This window comes from Sphaerodactylus townsendi, linkage group LG03 (genome assembly GCF_021028975.2).
Source record: "Sphaerodactylus townsendi isolate TG3544 linkage group LG03, MPM_Stown_v2.3, whole genome shotgun sequence".
NCBI lineage: Eukaryota > Metazoa > Chordata > Lepidosauria > Squamata > Sphaerodactylidae > Sphaerodactylus > Sphaerodactylus townsendi.
The window spans coordinates 51,849,271-51,873,428 of record NC_059427.1 but is presented as its reverse complement, the minus strand read 5'-3'; the positions used below and the strand labels follow the sequence as shown (position 1 = coordinate 51,873,428).

The window sequence follows — 24,158 nt, the reverse complement described above, 5'->3', positions numbered from 1 at the left end:
AAGGTAGAATAAAATAATTTAAAGAACACAATCAATATAAAAGAATAGTGATTCAAACAGAACACGGGAAAAACAGTATTCACATTGGTTGTGGTGGGTTTTCCGGGCTGTGTGGCCGTGGTCTGGTGGATCTTGTTCCTAACGTTTTGCCTGCATCTGTGGCTGACATCTTTAGAGGTGTATCACAGAGGGAAGTCTATTACACACTTGTAACAGACTTCCCTCTGTGATACACCTCTGAAGATGCCAGCCACAGATGTAGGCAAAATGTTAGGAACAAGATCCACCAGACCACGGCCACACAGCCCGGAAAACCCACCACAACCACTTGAATCCTGCCATGAAAGCCTTCAACAGTATTCACGTTTTTTCACTCTCGGTTCCATGAGCAGTGCTGCCAGTTCTGGGTTGGCAAATACCTGGAGATTTTGGGGGTGGAGCCTGAGAAGGGGAGGGACTTCAATGGGGAAGAATGCTATAGACTCCACCTTTCAAAGTGCCCTTTTTCTTCAGGTGAACTGATCTCTACCGCCCAGAGATCAGTGGTAAACCCAGATCGACAGCCAGCACCTGGAGATTCACAGCCCTATCCATGAAGGAAGGGGACTTTGAAGGTGTGAAGGACAAGGTAAGTTTCGTATTGCAAGCTGGGGTTTGGAAAGAAGTCCCAGGAGGCAGAGAGACTATAAGAAAGACATCAAGATGGGTGAAGGAAGAAGAGTTGGTTTTTATACCCCACTTTTTCTCTACCTTTAGGGAGTCTCAAAGCATGAAACAATCACCTTCCCTTCCTCTCTTCACAATAGACTCTTGTGAGGTACCTGGGGCTGAGAGAGTTCTGAGCGAACTGTGAATAGCACAAGGTCACCTAGCAGGTGTCATTCATATAGATAGACCTAACTTATCAGCTTTCAACTCCTCACTAACTTCCTTTCAACAGATTCTTTCACCTGTCTGAATACCCTATTTGCCCGAAAATAAGACCTACCCCGAAAATAAGCCCTAGCATGATTTTTCGGGATTTTTGGAAGATGCTAGAAATATAAGCCCTACTCCAAAAATAAGCCCTACAGATTCCCCAACGCAGCTGATCTGGTCTTGTTGGGGGTGCAAAATATAAGACATCCCCTGAAAATAAGCCCTAACGCATCTTTCGGAGCAAAAATTAATATAAGACCCTGTCTTATTTTCGGGGAAACACGGTAAGGCAAATTGCTACAATACAGTTTTTAAAAATTCGCCTTTGCAAGGAGTATGTAATCATGTTGGTTTGCTAAACCCAAAAACATCTTTAACCAGCTGTACTGAATTTTCATTTCAAGATTATTAACCCAGTGGGAGTCACCATGCCAAGTTTGGATTCATAATTAAGCAATCAGGTACAAGAGGCAGCAAGCTTGTTGCACAGAGAAAGATAAACGACCCTCCCTGGGGCACCGACAAAGCATAAAGTGCAACCAAGTGAGCCTAATCCCAAAGGTGTGAATATCTTTGGATGCTACTACCCCCCCAGAAGTCACTGTGCCTCTGTGTCATAACAAGAGTCTCGACTTGTGAAGAGAAATAAGAAAAAATGGCTTTATTGAAGAGAAAGCTACCATTCAATTCTTGGTTAGATCGACACCACAGCTCAGTGTCATGATGGTACCAAGAAAAATAAATCAAACAAAAACTAGAAAAATAAAACATTGTATTTGGCTCATGCAGACTGCAGACTTATAAGATTTCTTCTTGCAACAATTCTAGAGGGTAAAAATATGCAACTAGCATTTACAAAATTGTATTAGATGTAGTCATAAAACAGATGATGGGGTCCATAGTGTATGACAGGCCCTGCTTCAAACTCTAGCTTTGCAGTGAAGTCACTAGTAACTTTGAAAAATGAACAATTTACTTTTCTTTATGGACTAGTTCAATTATTACTTCAGATCTCTCCAGATCTCTGTTCACAAGAAGTCTACAGATGATGAAGAGGTTAGGAGGAGAAGGGCAAAGGAGAATATGTCAGGTAACTGCATTATAACCTTAATCCCTCCTTTTCATCATGTATATGCTACTTTTTTGGCCCGTGCTCCTTTAAGCAGTGTCAGGTCCAAGACTGGGCCATCAGGGTCCAATTGGCTGAAATGACTTCCCTTGATTTAAGACAGAGTAGGGCAGGGGCTGAGAACCACACTATTCCAGCTGCTCCCCTAGCTCTCCTCCCATTTGAGTTGAGAGCCAGAGCTGAATCATCTTCTTTGCCTCCACCCTCCAGTCTTTAAAAGGCTTAACCAGGCTCGGAACACACCTGGCAACCCTTTGGAAGGATAGCAAAGTATTTGAGGGACCAACTGCACCTTCAGCACAATCTCTCCTGTGCTCTCAAGATTGAGCTTCCAGACAATCTGGTTGTTGTGGGCTTTCTGGGCTGTGTGGCCGTGGTCTGGTAGATCTTGTTCCTAACGTTTCACCTGCATCTGTGGCTGGCATCTTCAGAGGTGTATCACAGAGAGAAATCTGTTACACACTGTGTCCAGTGAGAAAGGAATGTTTAATGGGGTATATATTTTCCATGTCCCAGGGTGAGGAACTAATCAGTAAGTGTTTGGGTGGAACTTGCTATGCAAAGGTGTGGTTACAACTGCATTGTATTGTGGGTGGGGTTTTCAGTCCATTTACATTGGTATTCGTATTTGCATTCCCCGCAGCAGCAACAGTATTAGTTAATGCAAATCCTGTGATCGGTGGAGTCCATTGTCCATGAACCTAGCATGCCCTTGGCCTTTGATTCCAGTGCTTTTAAGTACTAGTAGCCAAGTTTTGTTAATTCTCAGAGTCTCTTCCTTCTTGTTGAAATTATCTTGGCGTTTGTGGGTTTCAATGGCCTCCTTGTATAATCTGAGATAGTAACTGTCCGAGTTGTCCAGTGTTATACCCAGTTTTGTTTAGAGCATGTTCTGCACCTAGTATTAAAATACTAATCTGGCCATGAAAGCCTTCAACAATACAGCTGACTGTCTGATGGCTAGCTGTCAAAGAACCACTTTAGTGTATTGTTGAAGGCTTTCACGGCTGGGTTCAACTGCTTCTGGTGGGTTTTCCGGGCTGTGTGGCCGTGGTCTGGTGGATCTTGTTCCTAACGTTTCGCCTGTATCTGTGACTGGAATCTTCAGAGGTGTATCACAAAGGGAAGTCTGTTACACACTGTGATACACCTCTGAAGATGCCAGCCACAGATGCAGGCAAACATTAGAAACAAGATTCACCAGACCACGGCCACACAGCCCGGAAAACCCACCAGAACCAAGCAGTTTAGTGACTGACTGACCCAGAAGGGCCAGCTGTTATTGATCTGCTGGCTAGTGAGTGGATCTTTAAAGGGTGCATCAGTGGCTCCAATGGGCCTGCTGAATACAAGGCATGACAACATTAGGTACCAAGAAGGGGCAGGATCTGGTGTTTTCCACACTACTCCCTGACAGCAGCCAATAATAATAAAAACAGTAATACAATTCAACAAAAGCAACACAGCAGAACATCAACAAAAATCACAACACATTTTGCTTGCCCTTAGCGGTAGGAAGACTGAATGATCGTTTGATTTAATTTATAATTCAGTCAAGGCAGTTTTACAAGATTAAAAACAATGCAACATTATAACACATACAATGGAACGATGCAAAAAACACACAACTGGATTACAAAAGGAGTCACTGTCAAGTCATAGCATGCACCTAGTATTAAAATAATATAAAGCGGAATAAATGCAATATAAAAACTGTATCTGATCAAGAAAGCTGAGCTCCATGAAAGCAGGAATGTTTTAGAAAATCTTGTCCTTTTTCTCCCCCTGAAAGGCAACCGTTGCTGCTGCACCAGCAGCTCAGCTTCAGTCTCTTAATTCTGACTTCAATCCCCCCTACCTTCTCAGAACATCTAGCACAGGAATCACTGTGCCTGCTAGCTGGACCACCTTTTTGGCTTTGGGTTCTCTCTTCCACTACCCCCCCCCCTTCTTTCTGACCATAAAATGTGGAGTTTTAAAAAAGCTACTGCTGCAAAGACAACAGCGGATGCACACTCGTCTTCTGAGGCAGCAGACAGGGGCCTCGCAGTGAGGGCAGACTAATTTTATTAACTTCAGGGAAACTTCAAAAAGCTTAAGGGCTTTAATGCCAGACAGAGGCGACCCCAAAAGTCAGTTTAAGTGGAGCATAAACAAAGGATTAGGTCAAGAAAAAGCTGAAGGCTCCTTGCATTTCTTGTTTATATTGTCATATGACCTAGTGGGAGTGGAAGAGGGTTGCCTTTCTGACTTTAATCCTCCATGGTGTACAGTGGCGCTTCAGTTCACTGACCTACATTACAATAATATTTTTTTAAAATTTGTGGGCAGAGGTGCAGCATCAAACTCGCTTAAGGAGTTAAAAAAATGAAAATGAAAATGGGAGGTGGACACACAAATGTTTCTGACTAATAAATTCCCTCTTCCTCGCTTAGGTTGGATCAGCAGCTTAGAAAGGGATTTCAAGTTCAAAGGGACAGTTTCTGTTGCTCTTGTTTTATGGCTTCCACCAGAGGACCCAACAGTATTGATTTATATGAAAAATCTCCTCCCCTGTGGCTTTTCTGTTTGCGGGGAAAACAAATAGTACTGTATTAACACAGGTGAAGAATCAGTCCCCCTCTCTCTCCCTTACATACACAAACTTTAATACAGAGTACACAGTTTTAAAATCCTTCGATTTAAATATTATTTGCATTGTAGTATTATGTTTGCAGTGCTGCAGCTACGTTTTGTGTGGTGACATCCAGCATAACACAGGGTTTAATTTCATTGGGGAAAATGTTCTTCAACAGAACCTCTTCCTCCTCAGAGACTCTAAAAGTCAATTCTAATTTTAGAATAAAGCAAATAGTTTGTCAGCTTCTGAAACACCTCATTGCTCACAATGCTGCCACACATACACACTCACCAACTTCTTGGGCCAAAGGAAGGATGAACTAAGTGGCTGAGGAAGAAAACTAGAAGGGAACTAGACAACATAAAGGTTTCAAAGCACGAAGAAATCTATACATAATCTAAATATTAAAGACTCATATGGCAGAATCAGATTTATATCAAAGGGGCTTCCATTTAGTATCAAATCAAATCACCTTTCTTGGCAGAGATATACAGTTAAAACTTTATTAAAATCCTGGATAGAATGCCTTTGCTAAAAACTTAGCCACATCTTCTGTTTGTCTTGGACAGCAATCATTTAGGAGAAGCCGGGTCTTTTACATATCAGAACTGAGATAGTGCAAGAAAGACATGGGAAATAAGGCTGTCAAACCAACAACCAACTTGGAATGGGTAATTTTCAACTAACTTCATCTGATTGACTAGTACAATGGGACCCTCTACCTTATTAGAGACTGTCTTTGAAAACATAGAAAGCTTCAACTGATGCTGAATTGTACCTGACTGTGCAATACACCACTGCTTAATAGTCTTCTCAGCAAAACAGGTTTCTAAATGTGCAAGACAATCTATAGATATACTGTACAGTAAATCAGATTAATCACATCAATAAAACCTTAAATGCACAGTGCCTTATACACACCTTATCACCTTAATTACTATTATATAGAACAGTGGTGGCGAACCTTTGGCACTCCAGATGTTATGGACTACAATTCCCATCAGCACCTGCCAGCATGGCCAATTAGCCATGCTGGAAGGGGATGATGGGAATTGTAGTCCATAACATCTGGAGTGCCAAAGGTTCGCCACCACAGATATAGAACCTACTGTCAGCAGGACAGCATGAATTCTGCCATATTGCAAGGAACATACAAGCACTTGGTTCTGAATGCAGAACTCAACATGCAGAGAATGTCCCTTCTTCTTCCTTTAAGAAAAGGTTTCTGCTCTTAAAACCACAAAAATTAGCTCCAAAATATGTGAGGAAAACCTCATGGAATCTGATAATTCTAAAGGCAGGTTGAGCAAAATTGCCAGCAGTAGGTAATGAAGCTATGTCTCTCGTCTCAATAGCCAAAGCAGCAGAATAAAAATATGCAAACTGAGCAAATAGGGCAAATTTGTTTTGGTTGTTTTTTGGTATAATTTACACAAGATTTGACATTAAGTTTTGCTTACCACAATGTTTTAAAGGCACTTTATCTATAATCTTGGCCATGAACAACTTCAGTAATACTCGAGAGCTGGTTATAGTTTACTGCATGTATGATATACCAGGTTGTAGCTTACTGTACTGCTTGCTGTTTGTATCTTGTTTATATTGGAGTGATTTCAGATTTTTGTAATGGAGTTGCTGCACAGTATACAGCATATTTTATATTGTCTTCTTTATCCCACTGTTCCTTCAAATTTGGTAATTCGCTTTGAGCCTCAGCAAGAGAGGTGGCCTATAAGTATAGCAAATAAATAAAATACTTAATGTCAACTTAAACCAACTTATACCCAAGTCCACTGAAGTCTATGTGCTTAGAGTCGTATACGTCTGCTTAGAACTGATGCACTCTTGGTACTCCCTACATCTTCATTATACTTTCCAGACACAAGAACCCAACTTCACATGCTTTCTGGTAGGAAGCACTGGAATTTACTCTTGGGGGTGTGTGCATGTGTGCGCGTGTGCACAAATGCATAGATCAAAGTAACAGGGGAAAAACCCAGAAGTCACAAAAAAGTCTCTTGGAGTCCCTTAATTTGATTAATACATTCATGGTCAAAAATGGGTTTTACTGTTATACTTTATAACAACCAGAAATAGAATGCTCTGAAGATCACACCATTTATTTCAGAGGATATTTACGAGTAATCTTTTAGATCTCAACACAACTACTCACTGCTTGGAGAAAGATGTCTAAACCAGACATGTACTTGTCACCTATGCTCTCTCATTAAAAAAACCCCTTCAATTAATATCCATTTGAAAAGGAAATTTGAAAATCTCCAGGCCATTTCTGTAGTATCACTGAAACATTAGCGATATTTCATTCTTCTGTTTTAATGCCTGCAATTTGTTCAAAACCACTTCAGCCTGCTAAACATGGCACACAACACTTACAAACACAATGTGTGATTTTAACAGAGACATGCAAAACGTGCAAAAGTGAAAGAAAATCTTACAAACTGGCTCTATGGACCCAAAACAACAAGAAACAAAATGGAGAGCTGCACCGCTGCAACCATGGGAAACCTCAGAAACATGAAACATGAACCTCAGAAACATGAATGAGATGGAGGAAACAGACAACTGCAGTTCCTGGAATGAATCCAAAACAGTTTCTGCAGTAATTCTTCACACATTTTCTAAGACAGGCTTCCTCAGCAGATAACCTCAACTATAGCACACCTGCCTCAAGTTAATCATAGGAAACCTAGTACAAAATTAAAATAGTAAATAAACAGTATGCCTCTGCTATCCAAAGTACAAAAAGGCAATAAATAAATGTATAACCATACAACATAATAATACATATCAGAATATCAATTAAGACCTTGTTTCCAAAGGCTAAGCCTCATGCTATGTGAGAACAACACACCCTACTGTGCGCATGCAAGATAAACACTGCTTAACTGAATGATTAACTGAGTGATTCTCACGATGTCCTTAAGGGGGACTAAGCCCACAAACCATGATGGCAGAAACAATGTATTACATATCTGGGAAAATCATATCTCTACAAGAATCCATACAATAATAATATGTCTTTTTGTTTTATTTTACAGAATACATGAAGATATCAAACTGGACACATACAGTTCAACAATGGAACCAACTATGACAGACATATCAGAGATGCTGTGAATTTGGATTTCATGCAGTAAACGTAGGGTTGAAGTTAACAGTCGATAAATACCCTTCAATGTATGCATACAATCCCAACATTGTCCTTCATTTTCTTCTAAGTAAATAATCTTATAAACGCCTTTATTACTAACAAGGCAGATCTCGATGATTCGTACAGAACCTGAGAAAAATTAATGACCAGTGTCCAAACATATATACAGGTCAAAATTTTGCTTCACTGTGCAACTTAATCCAAGAATATCCACAAAAAAAGGCCATAGGCAATTTCTATCCACAAGCACTGCCAAACTGTGTCTAGTCAGCCAAAGCAAGTAATTTTATTGGTATTTAAAAATAAAATATTAATTGTTTCCTGATGGCTGCCTTCAACGGTAAATTTTGTGACCAATTAACCCAGTCCAGGTTGATCCATATTTTGTAGATCAACATATCCTTCACTTATCTGCCAGTAACTTCTCATCTTCCATAGTTTTAAACAGGGATGGTGTTTCGAATGAGAGTGCCATTATCTCCACATTCCTAAGCTTAACAAAATTGCCCGATTGCAAACAGAACAGCAGCCAAAAAATAAATAGATCTGTTGGGCTCCAATTTGAATATGGATTTTAACCTGGGAAAGCATTGTGTCTTTTTATTCATCGAGTGCCCTTATTGCTTGTGTTATTATCACATTTAGCATGCCATTAGCAGCCAAGCACAACCAGGCAAAACCATGCTCTGACTTCAAAGCAGATGGAACATTAATTGTGGTAAAAGCAGGTTTTGCAAGGAAGCTCAGCTCACTGCCAAATGCTGACACTGGGCACCAATGTTCATGTGGCCGTTTATGTATCTGGATTGAAGTGGGAAAAGAAAACCAAGGAAGAACATATGTAACAATTTTGCATCTAACAAGAAATGACCTATGCAGAACATTAGCAGCAATAGGCCCAGCAAGACATTTCTAATAACCTTGCTAATATGATGCCTCAATGACAAACAGAGGCATTGGAAAAAAGAGAAATGTTCACGTTTTCAGATAATTAATGGCAGTGGCTGTCACAAGGTAACTGTAAGAAAAAAGACTAGAAGAAGAATAGTTTGGATCTATACCCCATCTTTCCCTCCTGTAAGGAGACTCAAGGCAACTTACAACCTCCTTCCCTTCCCACAACAGACACTTTGTGAGGCAGGTGGGGCTGAGAGAATTCTGAAGAACTGTCACTAGCCCAAGGTCACCCAGAAGATTTCATGTGGAGGAGTGGGGGAATCAAAGCCAGTTCTCCAGATTGGAGTGTGGTCCTCTTACACCACTCTGACTTGAATTAGGTTTCTCATTCTGGAGTCACACAATGAACTATAACACATGGTGATCTATCATGAGTGTATTTTCTATGTAGAACCTGAAATATTTAGAAAATGCAGAACACGGGAAACTTCTGGAAACTTTTTAAAATAAGTATATAAAACTGCTGCAGTAAACAAATGCAGCATTCAAACTATATTATTAAGGCAGCTATTGAAACTTAGCTGAACATCCATCTTATCAAATTTTCACATACCAAAGGGCTCAAGGTATGGCTTCAAAAAGGAGAAATTACGTTTTTTTACTGAATAAACCGAAACAAATAGGCCAGCTTTTCCCACCCCCTACCCTTTTTACAGGTATGTTAATAATTTACCGAAGCAACAACATTTCAGAATCTAATTGTTTCTGTAAAACATTTCAAAACAGAGGCATGCAAAAATTCACAATATACATCCACAGTTCACCTTTCGCTGTTCATATTCACTACAGAAGACCTTCACCTTCACTAGAAATGAAGGTGGGTTTAAAAATGTCTCATAACAACAGAAAAATTAGGGCTGCCAAGAAGGTAGGCAGCAAGCAGCACCAACAGGGTTTCAGAAGTCCTCAATCCACCCAAAAAAACCACTATCATCTCTGTATCGGGGGCAGTTTCATGTTTAAGGGACTGAGCTGTCATCATCATGTGTGATTTGGTTGCCTGGAGTTGTACCAGTGGTGGGATTTAAATAATTTAACAATTGGTTGTTTACAAGCACCATTTTAACAACCGGTTCTGCCAGAGTGGTGCGAACCTGCTGAATCCCACCACTGAGTTGTACTCAGATTAAATTTTCTATCAGTGGAGTCAAAGCAAGATCTGAAACAATGGTCTGAAGTTGGTTTATTAACTACACCCGATCCTAACTATGGTTTTACATGATGTACAAATATGGACATCCTGGTTTAATCCAGGCTTGTTCCTCCAGTGCTGCACTCCACTCTGTCTCAATGTTAACAAAGTTAACAGCTGGGTCTCTGTGGTAGGGTTAAGAGTGAGAACAACGAAGCAAGAAAATGTCAAGGCAACCCAGGGTTTTCACAATCTGCAACTGAATTTTGGCTTCATAGTTAAAATAAACCATGGTTTTATATTACTTCTCGACTGAACAAGAAAGAAAAGAGAATGAAACAATCATAAGGACAAAGTCTATTCCACTTAATACAGATGTCAATGGAGTGTGAATTTTTTTTTGATGTGCCTAGACTCCATTCTTTCAGACAGCTTAGAATCAGAACGAAATGGTCAATAGATATTAAAACGCTTGTCCCCAAGGACACAATCTAAGCATTCAGAAAGGTTAAAAAGATTATATCAAATCTTTACAGAATTCTTCAGGTAGATTGCTAAGGTTGCAAGTTTACAATTCAGCTCACCAAATGCACATAGTAATCCATACACATAAACAAATATGTCACATGAAGGAGAATTCCTTGTGGTAAGTTCTATCCTACAGAACAGGTCTTAGTAATTAACCTAAACTGGCCTTACAGAGAGTACTGTTTATAAGAGTCACATAGGGTTCCCTCTATGCCAGTGATGGTGAACCTTTTTGAGACCAAGCGCCCAAATTGCAACCCAAAACCCACTTATTTATCGCAAAGTGCCAACACGGCAATTTAACCTGAATACTGAGGTTCTACTTTAGAAAAAAACGGTTTGCTCTGAGGCACGCGTTACTTGGGAGTAAGCTTGGTGAAGCAACCATGCAATACTTCGAATGAGTGAATCACAATCCTAGGAGGGTTTACTCAGAAGCAAGGCCAGCCTAGATGTGTTTTGGGGGGGTGATTTTCCACTCGCCCCACATGATGAACACTGTGCGTTTGTGCCCACAGAGAGGGCTCTGAGTGCCACCTCCGGCACGCGTGTCATAAGTTCGCCACCATTCCTCTATGCAATGTGCAGCGCTACACTTGAGTTTCTTAATGGAAATTAACTGTTCTCAAAAGGTAAACTTTTCAATAATCACATGTTTCTACACAGGCCAAACAAGGCATCCAGCAATGTCTACACCTTTGTGGAAACATTGAAAAAAAAATGACTGCTATAGTCCCAGGCTAAGAGGTTGCTGAGGGTATTGAACAGTGACTCAGTGTTAAGCCTATACCACTACCTCAATCTAGCCTACTACAACTGTTATTTCTGGCTGATAAGATCAGAGAAAGCAGCTGAGCAAACAAAACAAAACAAAAAATCTTCATGGGGTGATGAGCACCACTGTGTCTCTACCAGCCACTCCAGTGGCCAGCAAAACCAAGAGAAAACAAGAAGGCAATAAGGGGCAATGGTTCAAATGAAACTAACTGCAATAACAACAGACCATCCATGAGTGATTGCCTGACACAATTTCTTGTCTGAAATGTTAGCACTAAAACTGAAGAATTAGGACATCTCATAATAATTGGCCACATTTTGTCACTGAAATCTGCAATGAAACTGGCAAACTGTAAACTCTTGCCTCAGACTTTGCTCTCTTCATTCTCACTGACTGCAGAAATTAAGATACCTTCCAGCAGAATTTTTGAAAGAGAATAATGATCCCTCATATACGTAAAAGGAACTACCACATCATTTAGTGCCTCTTGTGTACTGAGAGGGGGATGATAGCCACTGAGTTCCCCCCTAGACAAAGAAAATGCAGTTTTCTTCCACTAATGCCAGGAATAGACACAGTAAATTAATTATTCTAATCTCCAGACCTCCATTGGCATCAGGGCAGGTTCAACTGAATCAGTATTTCTCTGAGTCTGGATTTTTTAAAAAAATACTGAGTAGTTTTGTCATCCATTTGCTAATTTGTAATTTTCTCCAAAAGGTTTATCTAAGATCAGTCACAAACTAAACTCTGCCGAATATCACGAATCACACAGGATGAAAGAGCTGTATGTTCCCATGGTGCCTTAAGATACCAAAACTCTATAAAAGGATGTTTCTAGAAAACAGGGAGAAAATGTTGGCAGTAAGTTTTATTTCTTTTACTATTCTGAACACCAAACTTCAAGATGAATTGCTTGAACAAACCATTTGCTATTTTAAACCCAATTTGAGGCGCTATTTGAAATATTCTCAGACTTCACCTAAGACATTCTCACTGTCCTCTTATTTCCAGTTTCACTTACTCTATTGCCAGAGGCTTTAGTTGCAGATTAATATGATTTGTACCTTTCCTAATGTTGTTTGAACAGCTTAAATCCTTTCTCTCTTAGGTTTCCCTCATAACTTCCTATTGTCAAAGATTTTTTTTAAAAAAAACAACAATAGTCCAGAAGCTTTATGAGATGAACTTACCCGTTCCACTTGTCCATCCTTATGTTTCAGCTTGTAAACTTTCAGCTTTGGAAGACATGTTTCCATATAATTTTTGTCTTCCATTCCTTCCAGGAGTACCCCATGAAATGCCAGTCTGCAAGTGTTTGCATGAATATCCGTATCCAGTTTTGAACCAATCACAAGACACAACTTCGGACAAGTCACTGGTTTTTCAAACTCCAGTAAGGCCCACTGTTGTTTGGGGTGTTGTCTCTCCCCTGCTTGGTCATTCTCCTTGTTTTCCTCTGAAGGTTTTGAGTCTTTGGAAAGATACTCCTCTTGATACAGGTATTTTTTTCCAAAATCAAAAGCATTCTCCAGGGGTTCTTTGCTGAAGTCATCAGGAGCGGGGCTGAAGAACATTACTCTTCCCATAACAGTTTCATGACCAACTGTGATGTGAAACTTTGCCTTAGTCTGAAGAGCACCTCGGAAATATGGGATTTTGCTTAAAGAGATAATACCAGCATGAATTGTCTGAAGAGATTCAGGTGTACAGATGAGACCACGTTCCAATAGCTTTGGATCAAACTGGGTGACACAGATGCCTACCCTGTCACCCTGCATGGCATATGTCACTGGAGTATGGAACATCTGCATGGACTTGACTTTCTTTGTCACCTGTTTAGGGGGAGAAAATGTAAGAGAATTAGTTATGTTCACATTATTAACTAGCACAGCCTTTAGACACCAAGATCCAGCTCTTCCACAGAGATTCACAAATATAAGTGACTTGAGAAAATCTACCTTCTTAATTGTCTCCAAGGCGTCGAAAGAGGCCGAGGCCACTGCGTGCTGCCTTATAAAGGCAGCCTGCTCCACCCTCAAGCTCGCGTACGTCAGCACGCAATTGCTGGGTGGTGAGGCATAGCTGCTCAGCAGTCCAGGGACAAGCATGCTCCCTGCCACATGCCCTGCCCCCTATCGCATTTACCAGCCTAGTTGATTCTAGTGCCGTTATTTATTGCTAATTATTCCACCCTAAACCCACTGATTTAAATGTGCTTAGACTGGAGTAACTCTCCACAGTATTGTGCTGTAAATTACACAACAGCCACCCTGGAATAACAAAAAATATTTTACTGTTGCCCTTTTCTTTCTTTTTCTTCGGATGCCCCATTTGCAACAGTGTCTTGAGTTCATATGGCCTATAACAGTGATGGCGAACCTATGGCACGGGTGCCAGAGGTGGCACTCAGAGCCCTCTCTGTGGGCACTCACAGAGTGTCCCCCCCCCCCCCACCACACACACATCTAGGCTGGCCTGGGCTGCTGGGCTCGATTATTAGCATTAAACCTAAGACCTAGTTTTGGGAAAGCAGTGTAGGTAACCCTGTTAAACACTGTTAAACGCTGTTAAACTGATTTTCATGTGAAGAACTAAAGCACAATCCCTTACCTGGGAGTAAGCTCGGTTGCTGGCAATGGGGCTTGCTTCTGAGTAAACCCTCCTAGGGTTGTGACTCACCCATTGGAAGAGTTACACGGTTGCTTCAAAGCAAAGCCACCGACTATCACCAAGCTTGCTCCCAAGTAATGCACGCCTAGAAACGTTTTTTCTAAACTAAAACCTCAGTATTCAGGTTAAATTGCCGTGTTGGCACTTTGCAATTAATAAGTGGGTTTTGGGTTGCAATTTGGGCACTCGGTCTCGAAAAGGTTCGCCATCACTGGCCTATAACTTTTTCTGATGGTAAGAACTGTCTTTTACAATGAGATCCTGAGAAATTTAAGGATGACTCAAAATACTGTAGGGTGCATAATACATAGCAATAGCTATTAAAACAGTACAAACATTAAAACAGTATATACAGCATGTCTAGTTTTCTTAAACAGATTTATTTATTGATAGCCCAATCTACAGGGCTGCAGAAGCCAGGGACTGCATCACTGCCACTCCACAAAGCTGTTTCCAGAGGGTATTTAGGCAGCATGGGAAGGCAGCAAAAATAAGAAAAACTCCAGTCACTAGAAAATCCCCATAGCCCAAAATGGACTAATGTCACATTTTCCGTTGGCCTAAGTGGGACTCCTGTGCCAGCCACATTCTCAGGCTGAAAGCTTGGTAGAAGCTGATGAAGGTCAGCTCCACCGCTGGGAACACCCCCAGACCACCCCAAGTCATGCCAATGTGTGTTTCTTGTGCTGGTGGGCCTTGGTAATGATGGCCACTTCTGAGGTCAGGTGCCATGGACCTGCACAGCACATGGTCACCCAGGTCTTTACTCCCTCTGCTAGTGTATTTGCCACTAGCACTGGCAAGGTTGGTACCCGGAGCAGTGCAAGTCCATGCCAATTCCAGCAGCCCCCCTCATCCCCAACTGGGCTATCATATACCCTTGACCAAAGAATGGTACACTCCTTCTATCTAGGATGGTCGTCCTCTTCCACCGAGCGCGCAGCTTCAGGAGGGATGCACATGGAGCAGTGAGGGAGGTAGGGGACACCCACCTAGCCCGCCAGATCAGCCGAATCAACCCTGGAGATCAATGGGGTGACAGATGTCGCAGCCAGAACGCCCTCAAATCCAATTGGGCTGATAAATGGTTTTCTACCAGTAACCAGGAGAACATATGACATATAAAATCTTGTTTATATTTTCTAAAATACAGAAAAATTAAAAAGTGTTTGACCATCTGGTTCTGTCATCCTATGTACTTCCACCCTCCTATTCTATCAGTTCTCTTCTGTCAATTCTTCTTTTTAAAACTTTAGCATTTACAAAAATTAAGTTCTAATTCTGATCAATATTCAGCCAAGAAGCCTTTACTTGGTTTGGTTGTGTGTAAATCTATGCCCGCTGTTAATGAATATAGTCTATTTATTATATGAGAAAATATAAACAGTTTAAAAAATTCTGGAGTTTGACACTAATAAGCTTAGAATTGTATCCATTATTTCACTTCACAAAGTTCTCAAGCTGGAAGAAAATAACAAAATAAGCTTTACAAAAAAGTGTGAATTGGTTCGGCTCGATTAGACCAAGCCAGTTTAGTTTAATATGGGTTATTCTTTATAGTATTTCTTTTTGTCTTCAATTTATCCTTTGAGAAGATTTTTTATGCTTATTTATTAGTTGTGTGTGCTTGCCAATTTCTCTCACTCCTCTAACTAATACAGATAGATCTGTAGTATCTATATATTTTACAAGGAATTGTATCATTTCAGGTTGTGGAACCAATCACACAGGGTGGGTGAGCCATGACGGGTCCCCTTCCTCCTCCCTCCCCTTCCCCTTGTTTCACACAATACAGCAGTAACTTTTTAAATAATATTTCCATTTTCCTCAAGCTTGCAGATTATCCGCTTTGTTAACCCTAGACCAGGGGTCTGAACCTGTGGCTCTCCAGATGTTCATGGACTACAATCCCCATCAGTCCATGAACATCTGGAGAGCCACAGGTTGCAGACCCCTGCCCTAGACAGATAGTTGACCTAAAATATATGACCAACTGAAACTCAAACTCTTGTTTATATTTGAAAGGGTTTGTTCTACCACCTAATATGTATTTTTTGTGCTGTCCATTCACAGCTGTAGGGTTTTCAAGGCAAGAGATGTCCAGAGGTTGATTGCCACAGCTTGCACCTGCATCATGCCTCTAGTTTTCCTTGGAGTCTGTCCATACAAATACTCACCAGGGTCGATTCTGCTTAGCTGACAAAATCTGACAAGATTAGGCTAGCCTGGGGCTATCCAGATTAGGGCCCTAATATATATAATCCTGTCCAGGAATGCTGAAAACTGCAAGTCTAAGAAATAAGTGGATAAATTAATAAATACAATTAGCCCAAACAAGGGTCCAATATCTGATAGTCACTATAATGGTACAAAGTTCCACACAGAATCCTTTAAGTGCAAATGTTCCTGACTGGATTCAGCCAGGTTGACTGTAAACACAGTTCTTCATGATCATTCATGAGTCTGAAATCTCCCGGTATATCAACAGACAGAGATTAAGGTTTCACTGGAGACCTTCTCCCTTTTGATTGCACTGTTAGTCTTTTCCCCATAAACTTCTAGAACTTGAGAATAAAGTAAAATGTAATTCTATTTAAAGAACAATTCACAGACTATAAATATTGATGTGGGATCTATAAGTCTATTATCACTTAGCTGTGAATTGTCTGTTTTCTTAATCACTAGAGTTGCTCCACTTTTTGATAGAATGCTGAATTTCCTTGGAGGTTCCACATTGAAAGCATAAAAATGCTGCATTGGAAGTGGTGTGTCCCCTGCACCGGTGTCATTGCTGCTTGTGCCATCCAGACAGGCGGTGTCCCTGCCTGCCGTGCATCTTCCCCCTTTGGATTGGGCTGCTAGACGTATTTTTAATATTGAATTTTAAAAATTACATTTGTATATTACTATTCCCGTATGGAACTCAAGAGACAACATAATCTAGTGAATTTCATGGCTCGGGTTTGGATTTCAACCTACGTTTCTCAGTGTTTTCCAACGTAAAACTATTGTAATGCAATGGTTCTCAGAAAACGACATCAGCATATCCTCTGTTGATAACTTTATCATTTCACTCGTACCGAAAAACCTTAATTCTCAAAGATGTCTATTCTGCAAGATAACTGACATTCTGTTCAGTTTGGACAAGTAAATAATTAAGCACTGTTGTATACTTTTAAAGCATACTTCTAATACTCCCGGAGTGTTCAGAATTCCCAGTTTAATGCCATCCAAAAGTCCCCCTCCCTCCCCCGGTCAATAAACATGACACATCAATTTTGGGCAGTCACTGTCAATAAAGCATATCTGCCCGATACCAATGAAGTATCAGCTTCATTGAGACCAATCAAGAAGCAGCATCAGATTCACCAAGAAATAAACATTTCCAGACGTCACAAACTCTACTTTAAATAGCAATTCATGTTTAAGAAAGGGATGACATCTTGTAATGTCTGAAAATAAATGAGGAAAGAATGTTCAATATTTTTATCTGGAGAATCACAATGCTTCTAGGAATTATGTGAAAGGGGTTTGGAGGAGGAGGAGGAGAAGCATTGGAGAAATCCATGTGTTCATAAACAGATTGAGAAAAATGCAAAAGGAGAGATAAATTAAAAGCACCCAAACTGTTCAGGCCCTTAAGATAAACAAATGTGTTCAATATAAGAAAAGAACCTGTTATTTGAAGACCAAAGGAAAAGCCCACTAAGATTTTCAAAGCAGTTTAACTAATAGAAAACAGCATACAAAAATTCCACTAATAGCTTTTTTTCCCCTGATACAATGAAGCTTCTTTTCCTTTATTTATCCAACTTTCATTAAGTTATCGGTGCTCCATATGCCATCGCTCTTGGCTTTTCTGATAAGAATCCAGGAATCCTCCCACCTCCAGAGATGTGAATGCACCTTACTGATACAAGAGATAAAGCAACACAGCAACTCTTCCCATAATAGGCAGAATCATGGCACATACAGAAAACGAGGACATTATTATAAAATGGAAAATAGAAACAGATAGTAACACACACAGTGAAAAATACCCTCGTGATTGAAAAGGTTAAAATAGGTTTGGTTACCACAATCTAAGTATTACTACAGGATACAATTCTCTTCCATTGAAACAATGCCCATTTATTTCAGAATATATTCCCATACTCCACTCTAAAATCCTCCTCACAACCACCTACAGTCTCGTCATAGTTTGCTCAACAAAGATGTTTTATGGAGAATACTGCTGCCTATTAACCAAGCAAAGGGAAAAGCCATTCAGACCACTTAGTGCCATGGTGGTGAACCTATGGCACTCCAGATGTTCATGGACTACAATTCCCATCATCCCCTGCCAGCATGGCCAATTGGCTGATGGGAATTGTAGTCCATGAACACCTGGAGCACCATAGGTTCACCACCACTGATTGGATCTTGCATTGGTGGACAATGCTGTGGTGCTGTGGTGTTGTGATATATTTAATACCAGCTCTTAAACATCAGTGCTTGAGCTATAGTTCTAGAACTCCAGAAACAAAATTCGGTAAAAATTTGACCTTCTGTTTCAAAACAAGTCATGAATAAAAGATTGCAAACGTGACAAGAGAATTATTGGTATGGTATTATCTTTTTGGCTCTGCAGACAGCACAGGCCATTAACTCTGAGAGATGTATCAAGTGTGCCCTACATCTCAGGGGGACGTTACATCCCAAGATTGAACATATCCACTACTCAGAGGGATCTTAGAACACATCACAAATTACTTGAGCACAGAAGCAACAAAAAGCATACGTCTATTACATGCAATGGACAAGGCATTTCAGACGCTTGGATGTATATATGCTCTCTTTTTCCTTAGTTACATCACATTTATTTTAATTTAGAAAATTTATCTCTCTAAACAAACAAAAAATCAGTTTGATAAAAAGAAGATCAGTGTGCAAATTCAAAGGGTCTGTGGAACAGAACAACATTACAAACAAGTGACCTGAAAGTTAACCTTGTATATTTTACCTGGATTTTATTAGTTTCATTAAGACACACACACATAAAACATCTCTAGGGCATATGGGCAAGTGAGGCCTCCCTTCCCATGCACTTCCGAAGTATATGCAACAATTTCTTAGGAATAACTCTCATTACTATGAAGAATGAAAAGTGATAACAAATGCTATTCATAGGCACTACTAATTTCTTGTGGTTAGTGCCAAACCAAACAGACATTGGGAATTCTGTGTCTGGACGATTGTTTCAGATGAAAAAAACTGAGTGGAATAGGAAGATTAAGCCTTCCCACACATCATGGGCCCAATCTGTATGAGGTCCCTGGACTCCTGAGAATTAGCTTAAGGCTCTCCAAACACAGAACTCCCGGCTCATATCGGGCATGGCCTCTAGCTGACCTAGACTACATTTAACAGAAAGCTTTTCAACTTGTGGCTGTCACTTTCTTCTGTCTCCAAAATCTCACACTACCAGCTTCTGGAAGGTGACACACAGTTTACACAAATGAGTAAACATGTTTCAAAAGGGAGACTCTCTAATCAATAAATTCATATTATAAATATTGCAGACAATATAATGTGCTGGGTTAATTTTATTTATTTAATAAATTTATTTGTTATAATCATCACCATTATATGGATCAATTGGCAACCTCCTTGAACCAACAGGAAAGGGGGGGATATAAACATATACATAAATCTGCTTATGGAAAGTAGATCCCAAAGGATAATAGCCCTTACCTGGATAGCCTAAGCTAGCCTGATCTCATCACGCCTTACAAGCAAAGTAGGGTCAACCCTGACAGGTATTGGGATGGGTGCTCTCCAAGGAATACCAAGATTGTGACTCAGAAGCAGGCAACGGCAAACCACCTCCAATCATCCCTGATCTTGAAAATTCCACAAGGAGTTACCATAAGTCAGCTGTGACTTGACAGACCAAACTAATATACATATATATATATATATAATAGGAAGACTCAATTTCTGGAAGCCAAGTTGAAATTGTCTGTGTTCTGGGTTAATTTTATTTATTTAATAAATTTATTTGTTATAATCATCACCATTATATGGATCAATTGGCAACCTCCTTGAACCAACAGGAAAGGGGGGGATATAAACATATACATAAATCTGCTTATGGAAAGTAGATCCCAAAGAAGTCTTTACATTGGATGTGATCTGGAAAAGCTTGTACACACACTCTATTGTATCTTCAGGAATTATTTAACGAGGGTCCCCTGAAGTAGCCCCTATCACTAAACCATCAAGCAGGGGAAAATACCCTGATTTGACCATCTTTTAAAGAAGTATGCTATCCCTTCATGTGTGCTCTCTGTCTTTAACCTGTATGTTCTTTTAGATATCTCTACACTAAACACACACATTTTTAAAATATAGCAACATTTTAAAACAGAGTATCAGGAGGATGTTTCAACCAATTAAAACTCACTAAGTTGGTTATACAGACTACATCTCTGAACTGCATCCATGGTCAGGAGTACTTAGGATTGTTTCAAATGCCATTCATTCAGGATTGTTACTCATAAGAAGAGCCCTACTGGATCATGTAGTCCGACACCCTGTTTCAAAAAGTTGCATAGAATCTGAGGGCTTCCCTCAGTGTAGCCTCCTATTCATTTTTATGCTGCTTTCCCACCCAAATAGGATCCAAATGTTAACTCCTTCTGAACATGAAGGTTCCCTTTATTTACAATGGCTAGAAGCATCGATCAACTTAGTTTAATTCCCAAAATATATTTACAAAAGGAGCACATCCGAGGAGTATGGATTAGCATTCAATTTCTTGAGACATTCTTAAGATCTTGCTATTATGCATCCCCTAGTATTCTATACTACTCCCTTCATATTTCCGAACCAGAAATAATTATTATTGGAAAATGATGAGATTGATTATTGTTATATTGGCACAAGTGGGGGACCCCAAAGACATATGGAGAATTTCATATTCCTGTCCCCCATTATTTCCTCTTTCCTGAAAAAACCATAGCCTCTTTCCTTTTCCTGCTGCTTTCTTTCCTTTCCACCTAACAGCCAACCTACTTTTATTTGACCTCATCTTCAGTTTTCCCTCCTTCCCTCCCCCAGCAGCCTTTACACAGGAAAACTATGGCCAAGTTGCACAGTGGCTGGCAGAACAGGGCCAGCTCCGGTTGTATAGTAACAGCTGCCAGTCCTTGTTGAATTACTTATTATTTAATTTGAACTTATTATTTAATTTGAATTACTTATTATTTAATTTGACTTATATCTCCCCCCTTCCCGTGCTCAGGGTAATAAAAAAAAAACCAGGGTACAGCATAATTTAAAAAATCAATGTGAATAAAATCTTAATTAAAAACATACAGTTAAAACAATATCGTATTCTAGTCTAACAGAGTGCAAAGCAGCTTAAACTACTGGTACATCTTATTCCATGGTGAGGAGTATCCCAAATAGAACTATGTGCTGGGAAACCCTCAACAGCCTGGGGGGGGGGGGGGGGCCACACTTTCCCCTATACCCCCCCCCCATCTGACATTATCCCTCTTTCCTTCCTTCTGGCAACCCTCATATGCTCACCTTTCCCTGCATCCTTCTCTTCTTTCTACTCAACAACCAACCTTCCTTTTGTCTCATTTCATTCCAGCTATATTTCTAAGACCATTCATACATGCTAATGACACGCACTCACAGAGCAGCTAAAGGAACTGGAAGTGCTGCCCTTTGTATGTGCTCAGAGCAGAGCCGTAGTGAGGGGGAACTGCGCCCGGGGAATGCACACACCCCATGCCCCTGCCACGCCCCCACTTGTCCCCGCCACGCCACCGCACTGGTGTGCGCCTGGTGCATTGCGCGCTCCCCCCCCCCCAAGCCGTTGGCACTACGCCTTTAGCTAAGAGACAGCCTTACCTACAAGCCCTAAAGTACTGGTTACTGAGAAGTTGGGCTTTATATCTTGAGGTGCTGGCAAGAAGAGGAAACATAATTTTACACACAGGCAAATATGCAACACACATGTCAAAATACACAACTCAGTGCAGACATGTGACAGATTAGGCTGGGGCCAATGTCACCTAGTCAGAAGTAGGGATTCATATCATAATGTCACTAGTTTGAAACACTAAACACCATACTACATTGGCTTCCATGGGATCACTGTTGAACAATAGTGAGCAGCCAGGTCTGCAAATTATGTAAGGGGTAGAAAGTTGCTTGGGGGCTGCTGCTGGCCCTGGCCTTGATGAGCCCCCCCCTCAAAGGCCAAAATAATCCAGGAAAGGGGTCTGCCCATTCCTTCTGCCTTTTACTGCTAGAAACTAAGGTATGAAGGCTGGCAATATCTTGTGGTTGTTTAGCAACCCACACAAATATAACTGTAAGGATATTAACTTCTTAAACCTATAGAAAGACACTGTATTACTCTGGGGTGTTAACTAACCCACAAATGATTTTTCTGCAAACCTGGGGCTTTTTTCAGATTTGCATTATCATCTGGGACCCTGGCACAGCTTGCAACTCCGTTCCCTGGAGGGTGAGATGCCCTTCCTCCAGTCTCAGACAGGGCTCCTGGAGGCTGGCAAGCTCCAGAAAGCCCTTTCCACAGTTCTTGGGCACTGCAGTAGCCCTAGGTTATGTGAGATAATCCTCCTAGGCCATCCAGGCCTTAGCCCCTTTATACCGCTCTCCCAGTCCAGGTTCCTCCCCATGCCCAATTCCCTGACTCTTCCATCAGAACCTTTAAGAGTCTCTCCTCATCCTGCCTCCCTTTTCCCACTTCCTTTAAAAGCAAAGGGTCAGCCCCTGCCTACTCATGAGGCCTGCGAGCTAGGCTGGTGCAAGGCACCTGGTCCTGAAAAGGGCCTTCCCAGGCCACTGGCTCAGACTGGCCATGGATTGATTCTTCTCCCAAAGCTCGCCTGGCCTGTTCCCGGTCTCTTGTCCTGGCTCTGTGTCCCCCGCCCTTAACTTGCTGGCCTTCTGTCAGGCTTAGCCAGGATTCCTGCTTCTCCCTCCTGCTATGGGCCCACTGCTGCTGAGACTATTGATGCAGCTGCTGGAAGTTTCCACCTCATTTTCACTCTACTTAACAAATTAGAGGGTCAGCTTCTCAGGATTAAAAAATAGTACAAATATGAATAAGATAAACTATGGATCTGACACCTTTTCAATCTTGAATCTTAGCATTTTTGATAATTTTTCCCTAGACCAATTAGGCATCATTACAGAATTTACTGCATTCTCCAGTATCTAGACCAGAGTTGTTTTGACCAAAGAGTCATAAAACATCCTAAGATTAGGTTATTACTTTCCACAACAATACTATGACAGGGGAGTCAGTTCAAAAATTCATATAACAACATAATTAAAACAATTAGCAGAAAAACCTCTCCTTCTGCACCTGGGCAAAAATGGGGGGAAAGAACATCTGTTGAATACTCCTCAATAAGCTGAAATATTTTAAACAATAGTCATCAGGAATTCAGTAAGAACCCAAAAACAGCTGTCTGCATCTAACTGGGGAGGAACACAGAGGGTGAAAGGTTTTAACATTCTATAGTGAATCACTACATGACTGCCAGTATAAATCCACTTGGATCAAATAGATGAGGGAGTTTCCCTTCTTTGATCATACTCTAGCTGTCCACAGGAGTATCAGCAGTGGGATAACTGATGGACCACACAGCTAAACTGGATGACTAAAAGTTGACTTTTATTTTAAGTCAAGTATTTATTTATATTATCATTACTATGTGTCAATAAAATGGTATAATATTACAATCAGTGCTTTCAACTTGCAGTTATACGGGAAGCTACACTGAACATACTGATGTACACATATTTACAAACAATCCAAAATACCCAATGTTTGTGTACCATCACAATATTTTACCAGACATATACAGAAACTGCCTATTCTTCGGTAATATATAAAACAAGTTTGGCATTTAATATGAATTAAGCTTGGTCTTATCAAAACTGCTTTAAAGCTACATATTTCCTCACAACCTTACAATGGGAGAAACCAGGTAGTAAAAACTAACTGCTGTGAAATTTGCTCTTCCAATTAAATAAACCAAATACCATTTTTAAAGCTTTAAACTTGTGTTCAGAACAACACTTTCATCAAAACAACTTCAAAGGACTCCACAAAACACTACATCACAGCAAACAGAAAGCTGAAGAGTTTATAGAACAACTTCCATAGGGATGGATCCCCCCCCCCCCCACACACACACACACATTTTTTATAGGATA

At 40.6% G+C, this 24,158-nt stretch overlaps 1 protein-coding gene across 1 annotated transcript in view; it reads right to left on the bottom strand.

Annotated features, from left to right (window-relative positions):
* EEFSEC (eukaryotic elongation factor, selenocysteine-tRNA specific) overlaps positions 1-24,158 on the bottom strand; it is a 179,055-nt gene that overhangs the window by 64,462 nt on the left and 90,435 nt on the right. The window contains exon 5 of the mRNA XM_048490222.1: positions 12,428-13,069. Coding sequence (XP_048346179.1) covers positions 12,428-13,069 — 642 coding nt within the window. The remainder of the gene's footprint in view (positions 1-12,427; positions 13,070-24,158) is intronic.